Source organism: Mustelus asterias, chromosome 8, assembly GCF_964213995.1.
Source record: "Mustelus asterias chromosome 8, sMusAst1.hap1.1, whole genome shotgun sequence".
Taxonomy (NCBI): domain Eukaryota; kingdom Metazoa; phylum Chordata; class Chondrichthyes; order Carcharhiniformes; family Triakidae; genus Mustelus; species Mustelus asterias.
In genome coordinates this window covers 128,631,006-128,649,937 of record NC_135808.1, presented here as the reverse complement: position 1 = coordinate 128,649,937, position 18,932 = coordinate 128,631,006, and the positions used below count along the sequence as shown (strand labels likewise).

The window sequence follows — 18,932 nt, the reverse complement described above, 5'->3', positions numbered from 1 at the left end:
ATAACCATGGACATGTAGCCAGATCAGATAACCATGGACATGTAGGCCAGACCAGGTAACCATGGACATGTAGCCAGATCAGATAACCATGGACATGTAGGCCAGACCAGGTAACCGTGGACATGTAGCCAGATCAGATAACCATGGATATGTAGGCCAGACCAGGTAACCACGGACATGTAAGTCAGACCAGGTAAGGACAGCAGATTTCCTCCCCTTAAGGACATTAGTGAACCACATGGGCTTTTCCAACAATCGACAATGGTTTTATGGACGTCATTTCACTGTTAATTCCATATTTTTATTCATTTCAAATTTCGCCATGTGCCATGGCAGAATTCGAATCCGGGTCCCCAGAGCATTACCCTGGGTATCTGGATCACTAGTCCAGTGACAATAGCACTACACCACTGCTTCCCCATACTTCACAGAAGCATCATTAGACAGGGCTGGGCGATGAGTTAAAGGAATGTCAGAAAAATGTTTGATCAAAGAGCAACAGCAAAATACTGCGGATGCTGGAAATCTGAAACAAAAACAGAAAACTCAGCAGGTCTGGCAGCATCTGTGGAGAGAGAAACAGAGTTAACGGTCGGAATTCTCGCCCCGCAGTCGCTGGAAGCCAGGACAGCGAATTTGGCATCCAGCCAAATTTCCATTCACTGCAGCGAGACCGGAGAATCCCGCCAGCTTGAACGGCCAAACAATTCCGCTCAATGTTTCGAGTCCTTATGACTCGAGGGTGGCACGGTGACACAGTGGTTAGCAGCCTGACTCACAGCGTTGGGGTTCCGGGTTCGAATCCTGGCTTGGGTGACTGTCAGTGTGGAGTTTGCACGTTCTCCCCGTGTCTGCGGGGGTTTCCTCCGGGTGCTCCGGTTTCCTCCCACACTTCAAAGATGTGCGGGTTAGATGGATTAGCCATGTTAAATTGCCTCTTAGTATCAAGGGGACTAGTAGGGTAAATGCGTGGGGTTATGGGGATAGGGCCTGGGTATCGATTGTGGTCGGTGCAGACTCGATGGGCTGAATGGCCTCCTTCTGCACTGCAGGATTCTATGACTCGAAGATCAGCACATGGGCAGGAGATGGAAAGATGACACCACTGACCTTCACTTCTGTTTTTATTCACTGTAGGTCACGAGCTTTTGCATTCGTAAGAAATATTGAAGATTTGTCTGCAGAGAAAGTCACTCCACTGCTATCGAGAGATGGGTTTCGATTAATGAACAGAGAATTGAGTTTAGCAAAGAATTCAACAATGGATCAAAAAGGAGTGCTGGTAATAAAAAAATAACCCCTTAGTAGCTTTCTCCTTGGTCTGACTGTGGTCTGTTACCGTTTTAAATGATGGTTGTGTTACAGGAGAAAGTGTTACCTCTTGCTCTACCGCGGGGATCTGTGTGTTCTGCTGAAGAGGCGCCAGATGTACCAAGCGTAAAGGTCCAGCAGGCTTGTGCAAGCTCCAACACATTCGGAGTTGAAATTTGTTACATGGCCAGTGTGGAAAGCGCCGTCTTTGCCAGTGACTCCCCACTGTACAAAATGGTTGGAGATAAATCAATTGAAGTCACAATCAAACCAGGTAAAGGCAATGACAAAAGAAAATAACTCGCATTTAAAAGGCTCTTTCACCTTTTCAGGTCATCCCAAAACCTTCAAGGCAAATAAGTCAAGGGAAGTTTTAGCAGTGAATCTCCTCCCTCCTATGCTTCGTAACAAAATACTTTGGGGCGATCTTACCAAAGAAACTTCATGAACGGGCAGAAAATGGGAGAGTTTCCAATTTGTTTTTTCAGCACGACCAGTAGCCAAATCTTATGCACGCTGTGCAAAAGAAAGCCCTCAATCTGAGTGGGCGGGGCCTAACTCGCTCAAAAGCCGGCTGATAGAAGAAGAGGGCGCAATTGCGCATGCACAGGTCTCTGTTCTGAGAGCAGCAGAGACCTGTCACTGCCTCTGCTGCTCTGGCAAGCCGACCTCCATGGCCTAAACCCATCGCCCTCCCCCCACCACCACCCCCCTGCCCCCGCTACTTTGGGGCCTTGTGGCCTTAGCGACCCTCCCTTTCCAGAACATTGCCCCCTCCCCCCACCTCTCCCCAAGTCCGGCCCGGAACTATACCGTAATGGGCTCGCTAATTCCATTTAAATTATATTTCAATTCAATTTAATTAATTTATTCAGCCTCACACCGGAAATGGGTGCAAGGCCGATCAGGCTGGATATCTGGTGCTGGTATGATCACGAGAAGTCAGGCGCGAACCTGATTCCCCAGCTCTCTCGCAATCTTACCAGCGCAACAGTAATATCGCCCCCGTTGAATGAGCACGGACATTTGAGGACAGATTTTTGTGCACAAAATCAGATTTGCATGAATTCAGGCGATCGAATAATTTTTTTTATTTATTAATTTTTATGAGATGTGGCTGAGCCAGCATTTATTGCCTATCCTTAATTGCCTTCTATTTCAGAGGGTATTTGAGTGTCAACCACATTGCTGTGGCTCTGGAATCACATGTAGGCCAGACCAAGTAAGGACGGCAGATTTCCTTCTCGAAAGGACATTAGCAAACCAGATGGGCTTTTCCGACAATGAACAATGGTTTCATGGTCAACAGTAGATTCTTAATTCCAATATTTTTGTTGAATGCACATTTCACCATCTGCTGTCGTGGGAATCGAACCCGGCTCCCCAGAGCACTGCCCCGAGTCTCTGGATTGCTAGTACAGTGGGAGGCCAAAGCCTCCACGCCAGTCTGCCAACTCCATCCCCGAACCTGCCGGCTGGGGGATGGAGCTGGCATTCGGAGCATTCGGATGGTGGGAAAGTGATGTTGCCCGCAGCGTTGAGTGGTTAATTAAGAAGCTCACGAGGATCTCGCCTTCTAACCTCCTGAGATTTTCACAGGGGCCTTTGGGAGCTGTGTACATCTGAACCCTTCCCTCAATCAGAAACAGGGTCAGCAGCATTGAGAATGTTTGATGTGATACCTTTATAAAGCAGCATCTCTGATACAAATCTATCGCACAGCAATGACATTTCAAGATCAAAAACATTTCCTAACCTATCCTGGGTTCCAGCTCTCCGTCTACCCTGGCCAATTTGTACGTCACATTACACCCTTTTTCTAAAGCATTCTCATGTCACTTAAAATGGGCCCTTTCCAACACAAGTGGCATTAAGTTGGGGGAGGCGATGGCCTAGTGGTACTATCACTGGAATATTAATCCAGAAACTCAACTGATGTTCTGGGGCCCCGGGTTCGAATCCCGCCACGGCAGATGGTGGAATTTGAATTCAATAAAAAATTTCTGGAATTAAGAATCTACTGATGACCATGAAACCCCCATTGTTGATTGTCGGAAAAACCCATCTGGGTCACTAATGTCCTTTAGGGAAGGAAATCTGCCCTCCTTACCTGGTCTGGCCTACATGTGACTCCAGATCCACAGCAATCTGGTTGACTCTTAACTGCCCTCGGGCAACGAGGGATGGGCAATAAATGCTGGCCAGCCAACGACGCCCATGTCCCACGAATCAATTAAAAAAATTAGAATCAAGGGGCTGGACCTATAATTAATTCCCACCCCATTACCCTATGGTTATCTCCATCCCAACAGAGACTGAAAATAGTTCCTGGGATTTTCCAGTCGATGCAGCTTATCTTCTCACTGGACAGACACACTAGTGCATCAGGGAAAGCCCAATAAGCATTCCACAATGGAGAATGAGCTTAACATTCACACACTAGAAGTAAAAATTCTGAATTTAAACTTTTGCCCATCTGGGGAACTTCCAATCTTACTGGGTTGAAGAGTTGACAATTTTTTTTTAATGGAGTGAATTTTACCCTCAGCTACCATCACCCTCCCCCCACCCCAAACACCACCACCACCACCAGGGCGCCCCCCCCCCCCCCCCACCCCAACTCCCCCCCTCTCCCCACCCCACTCTCACAATGGGGGTCACAAAAAATAAAGTGGGTTGAGCCTGCTACCTTCCCGCTTACCCCTGAGATGTCCGCCCCCCCTCCCCCTATTACAAGGGCAAGTAAGACATCAGGCAGCCAGCCACCCTGAGGCCTATTGAGGCCCTTAGGTGGGTAATTAACTGTCGCCTTGAGCCTCATTCTGTCTCTGCTGCAATTATTCAGTCAGCGGGGGAAGGCAGAAGGAAGGCGACGAGTGTAACAGCTTTCATGCATCTAGCAGGTAACAAGCAGGAGGGACACATTCTTTCTGGTCCCCTGTGCCTATTGGAGGCACCTTCCCCAACATGATACTTCCCTTTGCAGAAATGCTGGGCATGAAAGTTCAGTTCTTTTTACGATCAGATAAGGGTGTACAAATTTAGCACCATAACTGAGATGCTTTTAATATATTTGCAGTTCCCACACCAGTTGCAATCAAGAAGTCACAAATCGAATTGCAGTTGCACGGAGGGGAGCAAATCAGTGCAAGAGTTCGTCACTTGGTGAGGAAGAGTAATGTGACGGACACGGATTTCTCAGACACATCTCACGAAGGCAAATTAACCCTTCTGAGAATGAAGAAAACTTATTCTAGACATGGTCAGCATCAGGTAAATATTCTTCTATATTGGGGGCAAAGCCCCCTCCTCTCTCCTTCTGCACATGAAGATTATTGCCCTATTGTTGCACTCTTGTCAATGAAGGTGATTGATTAATTCTCACTCCAAAGGTGTAATCTTAACTTCATTGCAATTGAAATTCGGAGAAGGGACAGTGAGCCAATATAACTCATTTGGAACTCTTGTCTCGAATCAAAATTAATGCCCAAGACTTGAATCCATGGTTAAACAAGATGCTCCAGTGCAGTACTGAGGCAGTGCTGCTTCATAGGAATTACTGTCTTTCATAGAATCTTAGAATCCCTATAGTGCAGAAGGAGGCCATTCAGCCCATCGAGCCTGAATCGACAGCAATTCCATCCAGGCCCTATCCCCGTAACTCCATGTATTTATCCTGCTAATCCACCTGACACTTAGCATGGCCATTCCACCTAACCCTCACATCTTTGGAGTGTGGGAGGAAGCTGGAGCACCTGGAAGAAACCCATGCAGACATGGGGAGAATGTGCAAATTCCACACAGGCAGTGACCCAAGGTCAGAATTTGAGGCAGCAGTGCTAACCACTGTGCCACCGTGCCACAGTGGTTATGAGATGCTGTTTGTCTTGCTTCCCCACTCCCTTCTCAACTCTGTAGGAAGTATTAATGTCTTGCAGAGGTAGCATTGCCCTCCATCACCTCATAAGCTAAACACGTGGACCTATCTTGGGGCTAAAGGGATCAAGGGATATGGGGGGGGAGGGGGGATAAGGATATTGAATTTGATGATCAGCCATGATCATAATGAATGGCGGAGCAGGCTCAAAGGACCGAATGGCCTCCTCCTGCTTCTAGTGTCTATGTTTCTATCTTGTGATGATCTGGTGGTTATGTGAAGCCCCCCACACAAACTTCCAAAGAGAAGGACTAACACTGAGCTTGATTCTATCCTGAGGCCCATACAATATGGCAGGAATCATTGAACAGTATGGCAATCCTGAGAGGTTTTCTCTCCATGAATTGAGGGCGGCACGGTGGCACAGTGGTTAGCACTACTGCCTCACAGCTCCGATTCCCGGCTTAGGTCACTGTCTGTGTGGAGTTTGCACGTTCTCCTTGTGTCTGCGTGGGTTTGCTCCGGTTTCCTCCCACAGTCCAAAGATGTGCAGGTTAGGTTGATTGGCCATGCTAAATTTACCCCTTAGTGTCCCGGGATGTGTAGGTTAGAGGGATTAGAGGGGTAAATGTGTGGGGTTGTGGGGATAATCCTTGGTGGGATTGTTGTCGGTGCAGACTCGATGGGCCAAAAACCTTCTCTCTGCAGTGTAGGATTTCTATGATTCTATGAATCAAGTTGCATCCTGAACTAGTTACAGTGTTTTACTGAACCCCCAACTAGCACAGCGTAGGATGGTGATGCAAACTGGGATTCCCCAATCCTGTGTGTTGCAGCTATGTGTCGCAACCAGCTGAATCATGCACAAAGCATTTAGAACCTTGGTGGCCTTCGCCGTTTGGTAACAGGTATAAATTCACACTGTTGATATTAATTTACCAACAGGCAGGCAGCTGTTCTACGTGATCACAGTGATACATAACAACAGTAAAGGGTTGTTATATTGCTGAAGCAATGACATTAAATAGTTTTTCTTTTTAACACCAGACCAAACCTTTCCACTTTTAAGCATTTGTTACCCAATTTAAATGTGAATTGGACAATGGACTTCAGACATATTGGTAACTCATTGCATTGTGAGGAAATAAAAATATTCCAATTGAAATTTAATCCATTGTTCTGATCAAGAAAGCTGGACGATAATTCAAGCCCCTTGGCTATAAGCTGCCTTTAGTTACAAGTAATCAGGTGTTACGAACAGGGATGAGAGGGAACTGAAACCCCAATTTCTTTCCCTTACGGTCCTTAGTCAGTGAGTTTATGGAAGGGAAGATGTGTATGTTTCTTAATTTGGAGCGGCACGGTGGCACAGTGGTTAGCACTGCTGCCTCACAGGGGCCCAGGTTCAATTCCCAGCCTGGGTCACTATCTGTGCGGAGTCTGCACCTTCTACCCGTGGCTGCGTGGGTTTCCTCTGGATGCTCCAGTTTCCTCCCACAGTCCAAAGATGTGTATGTTTCTTAACCTTGGGCAACACGGTGTCACAGTGGTTAGCATTGCTACCTCACAGTGCCAGGGACCCGGGTTCGATTCCAGCCTCAGGACACTGTCTGTGTGGAGTCTGTACATTCTCCCCATGTCTGCATGGGTTTCCTCCAGATGCTCCGGTTTCCTCCCACAGTCCGAAGGATGTGCTCGTTAGGTGCATTGGCCATGCTGAATTCTCCCTCAGTGTACACAAGTGCCAGAATGTGATGACTAGGGGATTTTCACAGTAACTTCATTGCAGTGTTAATGTAAGCCGACTTGTGACACTAATAAATAAACATTAAACTCTTGAATGTGAGGTCAATTTGAATAACCTGCAGCACGTTTTGTGGATTTAAACAAAGAGGATTATTTATTCACACATTCACCCCAAAAAGTCTAATGGTACACCACACACACATTCACTCTCAATAAAAAGACAGTTGATGAAAAAAGTGCACTTTTACTGGTCGTAACCCAAAGAAGATTCATTTGTTTGGTTTGAATTGGGATGAGCATGCATTGCAGGCCAGGTGAGGGAGGCATTTTCACTCCTGAAGAATGGTGTAGGTGGGTGCGATAGCTGGAGTGATAAATCAGGATTATTGCAGGTTGCCCTTGAAGAGACGGATGTTCAGCAGGTCACAATGTTAGTTACTTGTAACCTTCTTACCGGGGGATCGGGTTTCTGGTACTGTTGGGCTTGAAAGGAAATAGGTTTGGAGACCTTACAGTGTCTCTGCCTCCAATTTTAAGCCATCAAGGCCTTGTGTTCTTGTGTATAGATATTGCTGTCTTTGCTGCTGCCTGTTTTTTGTGATGTGAATTTCAAACTACCTGAGTTCTCCCTGGTTCTTGGCCTGGAACTCATTGCCGGGGGAGGTAGTGGAAGCAGATACAACAGTGACTTTTAAGGGATGTCTTGACAAATACATGAATAGGATGGGAATAGAGGGATATGATCCCTGGAAGGGTAGGGGGTTTTAGTTCACACAGGCAGCATGGTCGGTGCAGGCTTGGAGGGCCAAAAGGCCTGTTCCGATGCTGTAATTTTCTTTGTTCTTTGTTCTATAATGAGATTCGTTATCTGAAAGCAGCTTCGGTCAGGTGACCACATGATCAATACTTCTATTGCCCACTCAGAATGATTTGAAGCTCGAAGCCATTTCTACACAATGGAAGAGGAATGGTGGCCATTAACACCGCTTTGTGGTTGATTGGTTTCTGCTGTTCCCTTTAATTAGATATTGGGTTTGTGGATATTGAGTGAGATTCTCTGGCCTCCCAGCCGCATGTTTCCTGGCGGTGGAGCACTGGAGAGGAAACCCATGAAGACACGGGAGAACGTGCAAACTCCACACAGACAGTGACCCGAGGGCGGAATTGAACCCGGGTCTATACACAAGAACACAAGGCATCGATGTCTTAAAATTGGAGGCAGAGACACTGTAAGGTCTCCAAACCTATTTCCTTTCAAGCCCAACAGTACCAGAAACCCGATCCCCTGGTAAGAAGGCTGCAAGTAACTAACATTGTGACCTGCTGAACATCCATCTCTTCAAGGGCAACCTGCAATACTCCTGATTTATCACTCCAGCTATCGCACCCACCTACACCATTCTTCAGGAGTGAAAATGCCTTCCTCACCTGGCCTGCAATGCATGCTCATCCCAATTCAAACCAAACAAATGAATCTTCTTTGGGTTACGATCAGTAAAAGTGCACTTTTTTCATCAACTGTCTTTTTATTGAGAGTGAATGTGTGTGTGCTGTACCATTAGACTTTTGGGGGGTGAATGTGTGAGCAAATTCTCTTTGTTTAAACCCAAACAACGTGCTGCAGGTTATTCAAGTTGACCTCACATTCAAGAGTTTAATGTTTATTTATTAGTGTCACAAGTCGGCTTACATTAACACTGCAATGAAGTTACTGTGAAAATCCCCTAGTCGTCACACTCTGGCGCTTGTGTACACTGAGGGAGAATTCAGCACGGCCAATGCACCTAACGAGGCTGGAATTGAACCCGGGTCCCTGGCGCTGTGAGGCAGCAGTGCTATCCATTGTGCCACTGTGCCGCCACTTGTGTTCCCAGGCCTGTAATATTAGCACAATGCTACTGCCTTCTGCCCAGGTCGAAGCTCAGCATTCTGTGTCCATTCAAATTGTCCGGACGGAATCCTCAAGACAAAGTTTCACTGGTTAGCTCTCCCTCAGGTGGATCTGTCTACCAGTAAGTGTCAGCACCTAAGACCAGAAATACTTGATCCACTGCAGTTTCGATTGGGAATTAGTTAATACTTGTTAAGGCAAAAACATAAACAGGAACACTAGAAGTACTGAACAGGTTATTGAGCATCTGTGGAGAGAGAAATATATACAAACATAGGAGTAGGCCATTCAGCCCCTCGTGCCTGCTCTGCCATTTAGTAAGATCATGGCTGATCTGATAGTAACCTCAAATCTGGGTCCCACTCACCCTCGATAACCTATCACTCCCCCTTGCTTACCGAAAATCTATCCACCTCTGCCTTAAAAATATTCAAAGGCTCTGCTTCCCCCACCTTTTCAGGAAGTGAATCCCAAAGACTCGCGACCCTCTGACAGAAACGATTTCGCCTCACCTCTAGTTTAACTGAGCAGTCCCTCATTTTTAAACAGTTACCCCTGGTTTTAGATTCTTTATTCTTTAGATTCTTTAATTCTTTAGCAGAAACTGATAGCCAAGTTCCGCACACATGAGGACGGCCTAAACCGGGATGTTGGATTTATGTCACATTATCAGTAACCCCCACAGCTTGCCCCCTGGACTTGCAGAATCTCACTAGCTGTTCTGCCTGGAGACAATACACATCTCTTTAACCTGTGTTTAATGCTCCCTCTACCCACATTGTCTGTACCTTTAAGACCTGGCTGGCTGTAGGGATTCGCATTCTAATTAGTATTCTGTAACTATTCTGTAGTTATAGAACCGATGTCAGGGGTAGGTTCTTTACCCAGAGGGTGGTGAGGGATTGGAATGCCCTGCCAGCATCAGTAGTAAATGCGCCTAGTTTGGGGGCGTTTAAGAGATCCGTAGATAGGTTCATGGACGAAAAGAAATTGGTTTAGGTTGGAGGGTCACAGTTTTTTTTTTAACTGGTCGGTGCAACATCGTGGGCCGAAGGGCCTGTTCTGCACTGTAATGTTCTATGTTCTATGTTCTATGTTCTATGTAACTTGATTTTTTTGTGTCTCTGTGCACTGTTTGAGAGCACATTTCCACTCCATCTGACGAAGGAGCAGTGCTCCGAAAGCTTATGGTATTTGCTACCAAATAAACCTGTTGGACTTTAACCTGGTGTTGTGAGACTTCTTACTGTGTTTAGATTCTTCCACAAGAGGAAACATCCTCTCCACATCCACCCTATCAATACCATTTAGGATCTTTTTTGTTTCAAATGGTGGCTGAACAGAACATTTTTTTTATTCATTTATGGGACATGGGTATCGCTGGCTGGCTAGCATTTATTGTAAGAAGTTTAACAACACCAGGTTAAAGTCCAACAGGTTTATTTGGTAACAAAAGCCACACAAGCTTTCGGAGCTGCAAGCCCCTTCTTCAGGTGAGTGGGAATTCTGTTCACAAACAGAGCATATAAAGACACAAACTCAATTTACATGAATAATGGTTGGAATGCGAATACTTACAACTAATCAAGTCTTTAAGAAACAAAACAATGTGAGTGGAGAGAGCATCAAGACAGGCTAAAAAGATGTGTATTGTCTCCAGACAAGACAGCCAGTGAAACTCTGTGAGGGTTACAAATAGTGTGCCATGAACCCAATATCCCAGTTGAGGCCGTCCTCGTGTGTGCGGAACTTGGCTATCAGTTTCTGCTCAGCGACTCTGCGCCGTCGTGTGTCGCGAAGGCTGCCTTGGAGAACGCTTACCCGTGGCCGGGCATTCGGCCTCTGATATTCGGGTAAGCGTTCTCCAAGGCAGCCTTTGCGACACACGACGGCGCAGAGTCGCTGAGCAGAAACTGATAGGCAAGTTCCGCACACACGAGGATGGCTTCAACCGGGATATTGGGTTCATGGCGCACTATTTGTAACCCCCACAGAGTTTCACTGGCTGTCTTGTCTGGAGACAATACACATCTTTTTAGCCTGTCTTGATGCTCTCTCCACTCACATTGTTTTGTTTCTTAAAGACTTGATTAAGAACAAAGAACAATACAGCACAGGAACAGGCCCTTCGGCCCTCCAAGCCCGCGCCGCTCCCCAGTCCAGGATTGAATCCTGAATCCAGGATCCCCGCCCAATTTTCCAGCCTATCTACATACTAATATCCTATCCACCGAGCTGTCCCTCACAGCTATGATGCTTTGTTCATCACAACCTATTAACTCACCCCTACCCCCCCATTCCAGACCATGTGATCTCCAGGGAGAGGCGAAAACCCAGAGTGAAAACCCCAGGGCCAATATGGGGAAAAAAATCTGGGAAATTCCTCTCCGACCCCCTGAGGCGATCGAAACGAGTCCAGGAGATCACACTGGCCCTGATCGGAAAATGCTTCCCAACCCTATTCATTTCCACTTCCACGAACACCATATGAATTCCCTGCCCCCGAGACAGGTTCCCAACTATCCGCAGTCTCGCTCTGTACTGGCACCAGCAAGATGATCATAGAATGAAGCCTTGAAACGAGAAACAAAGAACAATTAACCCGCGCCGCTCCCTGGTCCAAACTAGACCACTCTTTTGTATCCCTCCATTCCCACTCCGTTCATATAGCTGTCGAGATAAGTCTTAAACGTTCCCAGTGTGTCCGCCTCCACCACCTTGCCCGGCAACCCATTCCAGGCCCCCACGACCCTCTGTGTGAAATATGTCCTTCTGATATCTGTGTTAAACCTCCCCCCCTTCACCTTGAACCTATGACCCCTCGTGAACGTCACCACCGACCCGGGGAAAAGCTTCCCACCGTTCACCCTATCTATGCCTTTCATAATTTTATACACCTCTATTAAGTCTCCCCTCATCCTCCGTCTTTCCAAGGAGAACAACCCCAGTTTCCCCAATCTCTCCTCATAACTAAGCCCCTCCATTCCAGGCAACATCCTGGTAAACCTCCTCTGTACTCTCTCCAAAGCCTCCACGTCCTTCTGGTAGTGTGGCGACCAGAACTGGACGCAGTATTCCAAATGCGGCCGAACCAACGTTCTATACATCTGCAACATCAGACCCCAACTTTTATACTCTATGCCCCGTCCTATAAAGGCAAGCATGCCATATGCCTTCTTCACCACCTTCTCCACCTGTGACGTCACCTTCAAAGATCTGTGGACTTGCACACCCAGGTCCCTCTGCGTCTCTACACCCTTTATGGTTCTTCCATTTATCGTGTAGCTCCTCCCTACATTATTCCCACCAAAATGCATCACTTCGCATTTATCAGGATTGAACTCCATCTGCCATTAGTTGTAAGTATTCGCATTCCAACCATTATTCATGTAAATTGAGTTTGTGTCTTTATATGCTCTGTTTGTGAACAGAATTCCCACTCACCTGAAGAAGGGGCTTGCAGCTCCGAAAGCTTGTGTGGCTTTTGCTACCAAATAAACCTGTTGGACTTTAACCTGGTGTTGTTAAACTTCTTACTGTGTTTACCCCAGTCCAACGCCGGCATCTCCACATCATAGCATTTATTGCCCATCCCTAGTTGCCCTTGGAGGGCAGTTGAGAGTCAACCACATTGCTGTGGCTATGGAGTCACATGTAGGCCAGACCAGGTAAGGACGGCAGATTTCCTTCCCTCGAGAACATTAGTGAACCAGATGGGTTTTTACAACAATAGACAATGGTTTCATGGTCATCAATAGACTCTTAATTCCAGATATTTTTTATTGAATTCAAATTCTACGATCTGCCGTGGCGGGATTCGAACCCGGGTCCCAGAGCATTAACTGAGTTTCTGGATTAATAGTCTAGCGATAATACCACTCGGCCATCGCCTCCCCATTCTTGGTATGATAAAGGCAAAATACTGCGGATGCTGGAATCTGAAACAGAAACAGAAAATGCTGGAAAATCTCAGGAGGTCCAACAACATCTGTGGAGAGAGAATAGAGCCAATATTTTGAGTCTGGATAATCCTTCATCGGAACTTGGTGTGAGTTAGGATATGCGCAGCAGAGTCCTGGATAAGTTCATGTTTATGAAGTCACAAAGAGATTTTTTGTTTTTGTCACTGGGGATGTTTTTTTAAATTTTTGTACCAGAAATACTTTTGACAAATGAGGTACTTTGTCAACAGGAAAAGCCAGAACACAAATATACCATGAGCGGCATGGCACCAAGTTCCCAGGCATTGGGCAGGAGGTCAACAAGTGTCACCAGAGAGTCAAACGAAAATAAGAGAGAACACATGAAGAACAAGCGCAGAGGTTCACCCATACCAGAGACCAGAGACGCTGGGCACCGGACTCAACACAGGTCTGATAAACGCAATAGGCAGGATGAACGCAACAAGCACGAGCAACCTATGTCCTCAAGAATATTATCTTCAACTCAGTCAAAGGACAAGCAATATAGGCATCCTCAGCGTGGATCATCAAAGCCAATGACTCATCATTCGACCTCCTCTAGTTCATCATCAGCTCAGTCAAGAGAAGAATATGGTTCATATCCTCAGAATAGAAGATTAAGACCAAAGATTCATCAGTCACCATCACAGTCAAGGAAAGACATTGGTGCAATTCTTCATGAGGGATCAACAAGGAAATCGAGTAACAGTCAGTTCTTCAGCAGTTCATCTTCAGCCCAGTCGGTGCGCAGGAAAGGAATCACTAAGTCTCCACATCACTCCATCAGCACCGAAAAGTGTGAGGGTGGCAACTGTAGGGGCAGACAGCTCGGCAAACCTGCCGCCCGGCACTCAATCAGAAACACCTCCTTGTCTTCAACTGCCTCCATTAGCCGGTCCAGGTCCGATTCATCCTCAGCCCAGTTGCATGCCAAGTATGGTGAAAGGGCTGAGCATGCGTCATCAAGCGCATCATCTTCGAGTGAGTCAAGCTCTGGCCGCTCATCATCGGAGCAGTCCAAACGTCGACGCAGCAAACACTCTAGACAACAGCAGTCTAGCTCTTCATCAATGGCTGACACTTCCAGTAGTTCCATGTTTTGGAACCACAGGGCCGTAAATACAAGGCCATCCACAAAGCATCACAGCAGCACCAGAAAATGTAAAAATGGTAAATGTATCTACAAGCATGCCAAATCACGCTCAACCACCATACACAACCATGAGACAGACCGCAGCACTTGGATCTTCAACTCAAGATCAGCAGAAAAGGTAGAATCTCCCAGTGCCATTTCAACCGCGCCCTCCTTTAACCACAATACATTGGTTGTAACAAAGTATTTTAAACAATACTTTTTTGTGTGTGTTATTATAGGAAGGAGCCAATGCAAACATCTTCCAGTTTCGCTTCAAGCCATCTGAAATTAGCCTGGTATGGAAGATTTGAGGGCCATATTGGCTCAACAATTGCATGTGTATCATATGTGGTTTTTAACATGGGGCAGCATTTAATGTGTTGCACTGTTATCCCTGTTTGAAGATAATAATTCGACACTTGCCAACTTTTTTTTATGCTTGTCTGTCTGGTAGCTTCCCTCTGAATCAGTCTTCCATCGGGAAAAAGGTACAAAAGTCTGAGGTTGAGTTTTTCGATTGGATTTCTTATTGTCACAACTATTTGTATACAGTGAAATGTATTGTTTCTTACACGCTGAACAGACAAAGCATACCATTCATACGGAAGGAAAGAAGAGAGTGCAGAATGTAGTGTTACAGTAATAGCTCGGGTGCAGAGAAAGATCAATTTAATGTGAGGTAAAAATCTGATAGCAGCAGGAAATAAGCTGTTCTTGAGTCGGTTGGTACGTGTCCTCAGACTTTTGTGTCTTTTTCCCAATGGAAGAAGGTGGAAGAGAGAATGCCCGGGGTGCATGGGGTCCTTAATTATGCTGGCTGCTTTGCCGAGGCAGCGGGAAGTGTAGACAGAGTCAATGGATGGGAGGCTGGTTTGAGTGATGGCCAGGGCTTCGTTCATGACCTTTTGTAGTTTCTTGCGGTCTTGAGCAGAGCAGGAGCCATAGCAAGCTGTGATACAACCAGAAAGAATGTTTTCTATGATGCCTCTGTAAAGGTTGGTGAGAGTTGTAGTGGACAAGCCAAATTTCCTTAGTCTGTTGAGAAAGTAGAGGCGATGGTGGGCTTTCTTAACTATAGTATCTGCATGGAGGGACCAGGACAGGTTGTTGGTGATCTGGACACCTAAAAACTTGAGTACCAACTGAGTCAAGAACAGCGTCCTCCCTGCTGCCATCAGACCTTTGAATGAACCTACCCTATATGAAGTTGATCTTTCTCTACACCCTAGCTATGACTGTAACACTACATTCTGCACCCTCTCCTTTCCTTCTCTATGTATGGTATGCTTTGTACAGCACGCAAGAAGCAATACTTTTCACTGTATACTAATACATGTGGCAATAATCAATCAAACCAAATCAGTGAGTTATTAAATTCAAGGGGAAATTATTGGAGAAGATTCTTAGGGACAGGATGTGCCCACATTTGGAAGAGAATAGGCTTATTAGCGATAGGCAGCATGGTTTTGTCAAGGGGAGGTTGTATTGCACAAACTTGAGGAAGTGACATGAAAAATTGATCAGGGCAGGGCAGTGGATGTTGTGTACATGGACTTTAGTAAAGCCTTCGATAAGGTTCCTCATGGCAGGCTGATACAGAAGGTGAAGTCATATGGGATGGATAAGATGGATACAAAACTGGCTTGGGCATAGAAAGCAGAGAGTAGCAGTGGAAGGGTGCTTTTCTAACTGGAGGTCTGGGACAAGCGGTGTTCCACAAGGATCAGTGCTGGGGCCTCTGTTGTTTGTAATATATATAAATGATTTGGAGGAAAATGTAGGTGGTCTGATTAGTAAATTTGCAGATGATACAAAAATTGGGAGAGTAGCAGATAGTGAGGATTGTCAGAGGATACAGCAGGATATAAATCCGCTGAAGACCTGGGACGAAAGATGGCAGATGGAATTTAACCCGGGCAAATGTGAGGTGATGCGATTTGGAAGGTCTACTGCAGAAGGAAAGTATACAATAAATAGTAGAGCCCTCAGAAATATTAACATACAGAGGGATCTAAGTGTGCAGATCCACAGTTCCCTGAAGGTGGCAACTCAAGTGGACAAGGTGGTCAAGAAGGCGTATGGCATGCTGGCCTTCATCAGTCAGGGTGTTGAGTATAGGAATTTTTGATTTGATTTATTATTGTCACATGTATTAGTATACAGTGAAAAGTATTGTTTCTTGCACACTATACAGACAAAGCATACTGTTCATATAGAAGGAAAGGAGAGAGTACAGAATGTAGTGTTACAGTCATAGCTAGGGTGTAGAGAAAGGTCAACTTAATGCGAGGTACGTCTATTCAAAAGTCTGATAGCAGCAGGGAAGAAGCAGTTCTTGAGTTGGTTGTTATGTGATCTCAGACTTTTGTATCTTTTTCCTGATGGAAGAAGGTGGAAGAGAGTATATCTGGGTTGTATGGGATCCTTAATTATGCTGGCTGCTTTGCCGAGGCAGCGGGAAGTGTAGACAGAGTCAATGGATGGGAGGCTGGTTTGCGTGATGGATAGGGCTATGTTCACAACCCTTTGTAGTTTCTTGCGGTCTTAGACAGAGTAGGAGCCATTCCAAGCTGTGTTACAACCAGAAAGGATGGGTACCTTGACCTCTTCTGCGGTCTTTAAGATATTTGACCGCACCAATCTGCTCTAATACCTGCCTCCATCCTCCCGCTCAGTGGAACTGGTCTCATTTGATTTCACTTTTATAGATCCAACGTAGACATCCTACATCACCTATCAATTTCAGTCAACCAAAACTATATAAATGAGTTTTCCACCGTACTATCGACAAAGCAATGATGAGAGACTCAGGAGCCGTCACTAGGTGTCTCCTGGCAGCTAGCCATAGGCTGAACATCCAGGGATTCGTATAGAAGCATAGAAACAGGAATAGGCCATTCGGCCCTTTGAGCCTGCTCCGCTATTCATTTTGATCATGACTGATCATCGAATTCAATATCCTGATCCTCCCTTTAGCTCCAAGAGCTATATCTTTTTTTTTGAAATCAGACAACGTTTTGACCTCAACTACATTCTGTGGAAGTGAATTCCACACATTCACCACCCTCTGGGTGAAGAAATTTCTCCTCACCTCAGTTCTAAAAGGTTTACCCCTTATCCTCAGACTGTGACTCCTAGTTCTGAACTCCCCCACGATTGGGAACATTCTTTCTGAATCTACCCTGTCTAACCCTATTGGAGTTTTATAAGTTTCTATCAGATCACCTCTCATTCTTCTAAACTCCAGTGAATATAATCCTAACCGACTTAGTCTTTCCTCATATGACACACCTGCCATCCCAGGAATCAGCCTGGTAAACCTTCTCTGTACTCCCTCTATAGCAAGGACATCCTTCCTCAGATAAGGACACCAAAACTGCATGCAATACTCCAGGTGTGGCCTCACCAACGCCCTATAAAATTGCAGCAAAGCATCCCTAATCCTATAGAGTCAGAGGCACTGAGATAAGGTATCAAACATTGAGGAATGCTTGGTGAAGTGGATGTAAAGATCCCAAGACCATTTAAAGCAAAATGTTCCACCAACACACCTTCATCCCGCAACAGAACCACCTTAATAGTTCAGTTTATCATTCATCGCTTTTCCTACTTGTGGGTCCTTCCTGTGCGCAGAAAGGTTGCTGTATTTGCCTGCGTGACAGAAATTTCTTAAATTGTACTTCTTGGACAGCGAAATGAAAAGGTATGTCTTGGGAAGTTTCCAGATTTTGTTAATACAAGCTTATCTTCAATTTCAGTCACAAAACAGAGGTCGATTCAACTTTGAGTCATCGTCTGAATCCAGTTCGGGATCCAGAATGAGTTTCTCGAGCTCATCTTCATCTTCATCTTCATCCTCATCCTCATCTTCATCACAGCAGGTACATCACGGCTAAAGGATTAAAAATAAAAGGTCGACGTTAGATTTTGTGGAGAGCTGGCCAACGACCTCTGGGGGATTTAACCATTCAACGCAGTACTGACAGAGAGTCACAGGCCGGAATCTTCCCATCCCGGACATTCCCACCCTGCCGCAGTGAACGGAGATTTGGCTGGCAGCCAAATTCTCCGACTTCGCTGCAGCTGGAGCGTAGCATGAACAGCCAGTAAGATAGTGCCCATGGAGTTTTACAGCACGAAAAGAGGCCCTTCAGCCCATTTGTGCCACTCTTCAGATGGGTTTTTCTTTTACTCTTTCAAGGGACATGGGCATCGCTGGCTGGCCAGCATTTATTGCCCATCCCTAATTGCCTGAGGGCAGTTGAGAGGCAACCACATTGCTGTGGATGTAAAGTCACACATAGGCCAGACCAAGTAAGGACGGCAGATTTCCTTACCTAAAGGACATTAGTGAACCAGATGGGTTTTTCCCACAATGGTTTCCCGGCGGTGGGGGTGGATTCAGCGGAAAATCCCACTGACTCTGGCGGGGCCAGAAGATCCAACAGCGTGCCGCCTCCAGCCATCAATAGACATTCCGTGGTGTGTGGGGCCGGAGAATCCCACCAGAAAATCTTAGAAATACTTGGCAGGTGCTGCAACGTCTGTGGAGAGAGAAACAGGGTGAATCGATGGGATTTTCTGAACCTGCCCGTTGCAGGAGAGACATCGTGGGCTGGGTGGGAAATCTGACGGAGCAGCAAAAACCCTGTTGAGTGCAGGTGGAATTCTGCAGTGGGCGGGACTGAGATGCCCCCCCCCCACCTCCTGCCCCCCCCCCCCCACCCCCCTGCCCACCCCCCCCCCCACCCCCCACCCCCCCTCCAATGTTTCAGGTCGTGACCTTTCATCAGAGCTCCTTATGTGACCCAGGGCAGAGTTTTCCCGTTCCCGTCCCGCCCGCCACGGGAATCGCATCGGGCAGGACACGGACTATGCAAAGGTCTGTTAACCTCGGGCGGGATTTTCCAGCCTTGGGGCGAACATGACTGGAAAATCTTGCACCCAGTGTTTACGTTTTGTCTATGGAACACCTTGGGGTGTTATAGCTATGTTAAAGGCGCAATATAA

At 46.3% G+C, this 18,932-nt stretch overlaps 1 protein-coding gene across 2 annotated transcripts in view; it reads left to right on the top strand.

The window, feature by feature from the left end:
- The window catches only part of LOC144497551 (vitellogenin-like), a 107,526-nt gene that overhangs the window by 62,192 nt on the left and 26,402 nt on the right, over positions 1-18,932 (top strand). The window contains exons 20-25 of one of the 2 annotated variants that reach the window (XM_078218970.1): positions 1,138-1,282; positions 1,366-1,585; positions 4,391-4,584; positions 13,018-14,058; positions 14,162-14,218; positions 17,681-17,803. In XM_078218970.1, the coding sequence (XP_078075096.1) occupies positions 1,138-1,282; positions 1,366-1,585; positions 4,391-4,584; positions 13,018-14,058; positions 14,162-14,218; positions 17,681-17,803 (1,780 nt within the window). The remainder of the gene's footprint in view (positions 1-1,137; positions 1,283-1,365; positions 1,586-4,390; positions 4,585-13,017; positions 14,059-14,161; positions 14,219-17,680; positions 17,804-18,932) is intronic. The other variant, XM_078218971.1, reaches the window with a different exon arrangement.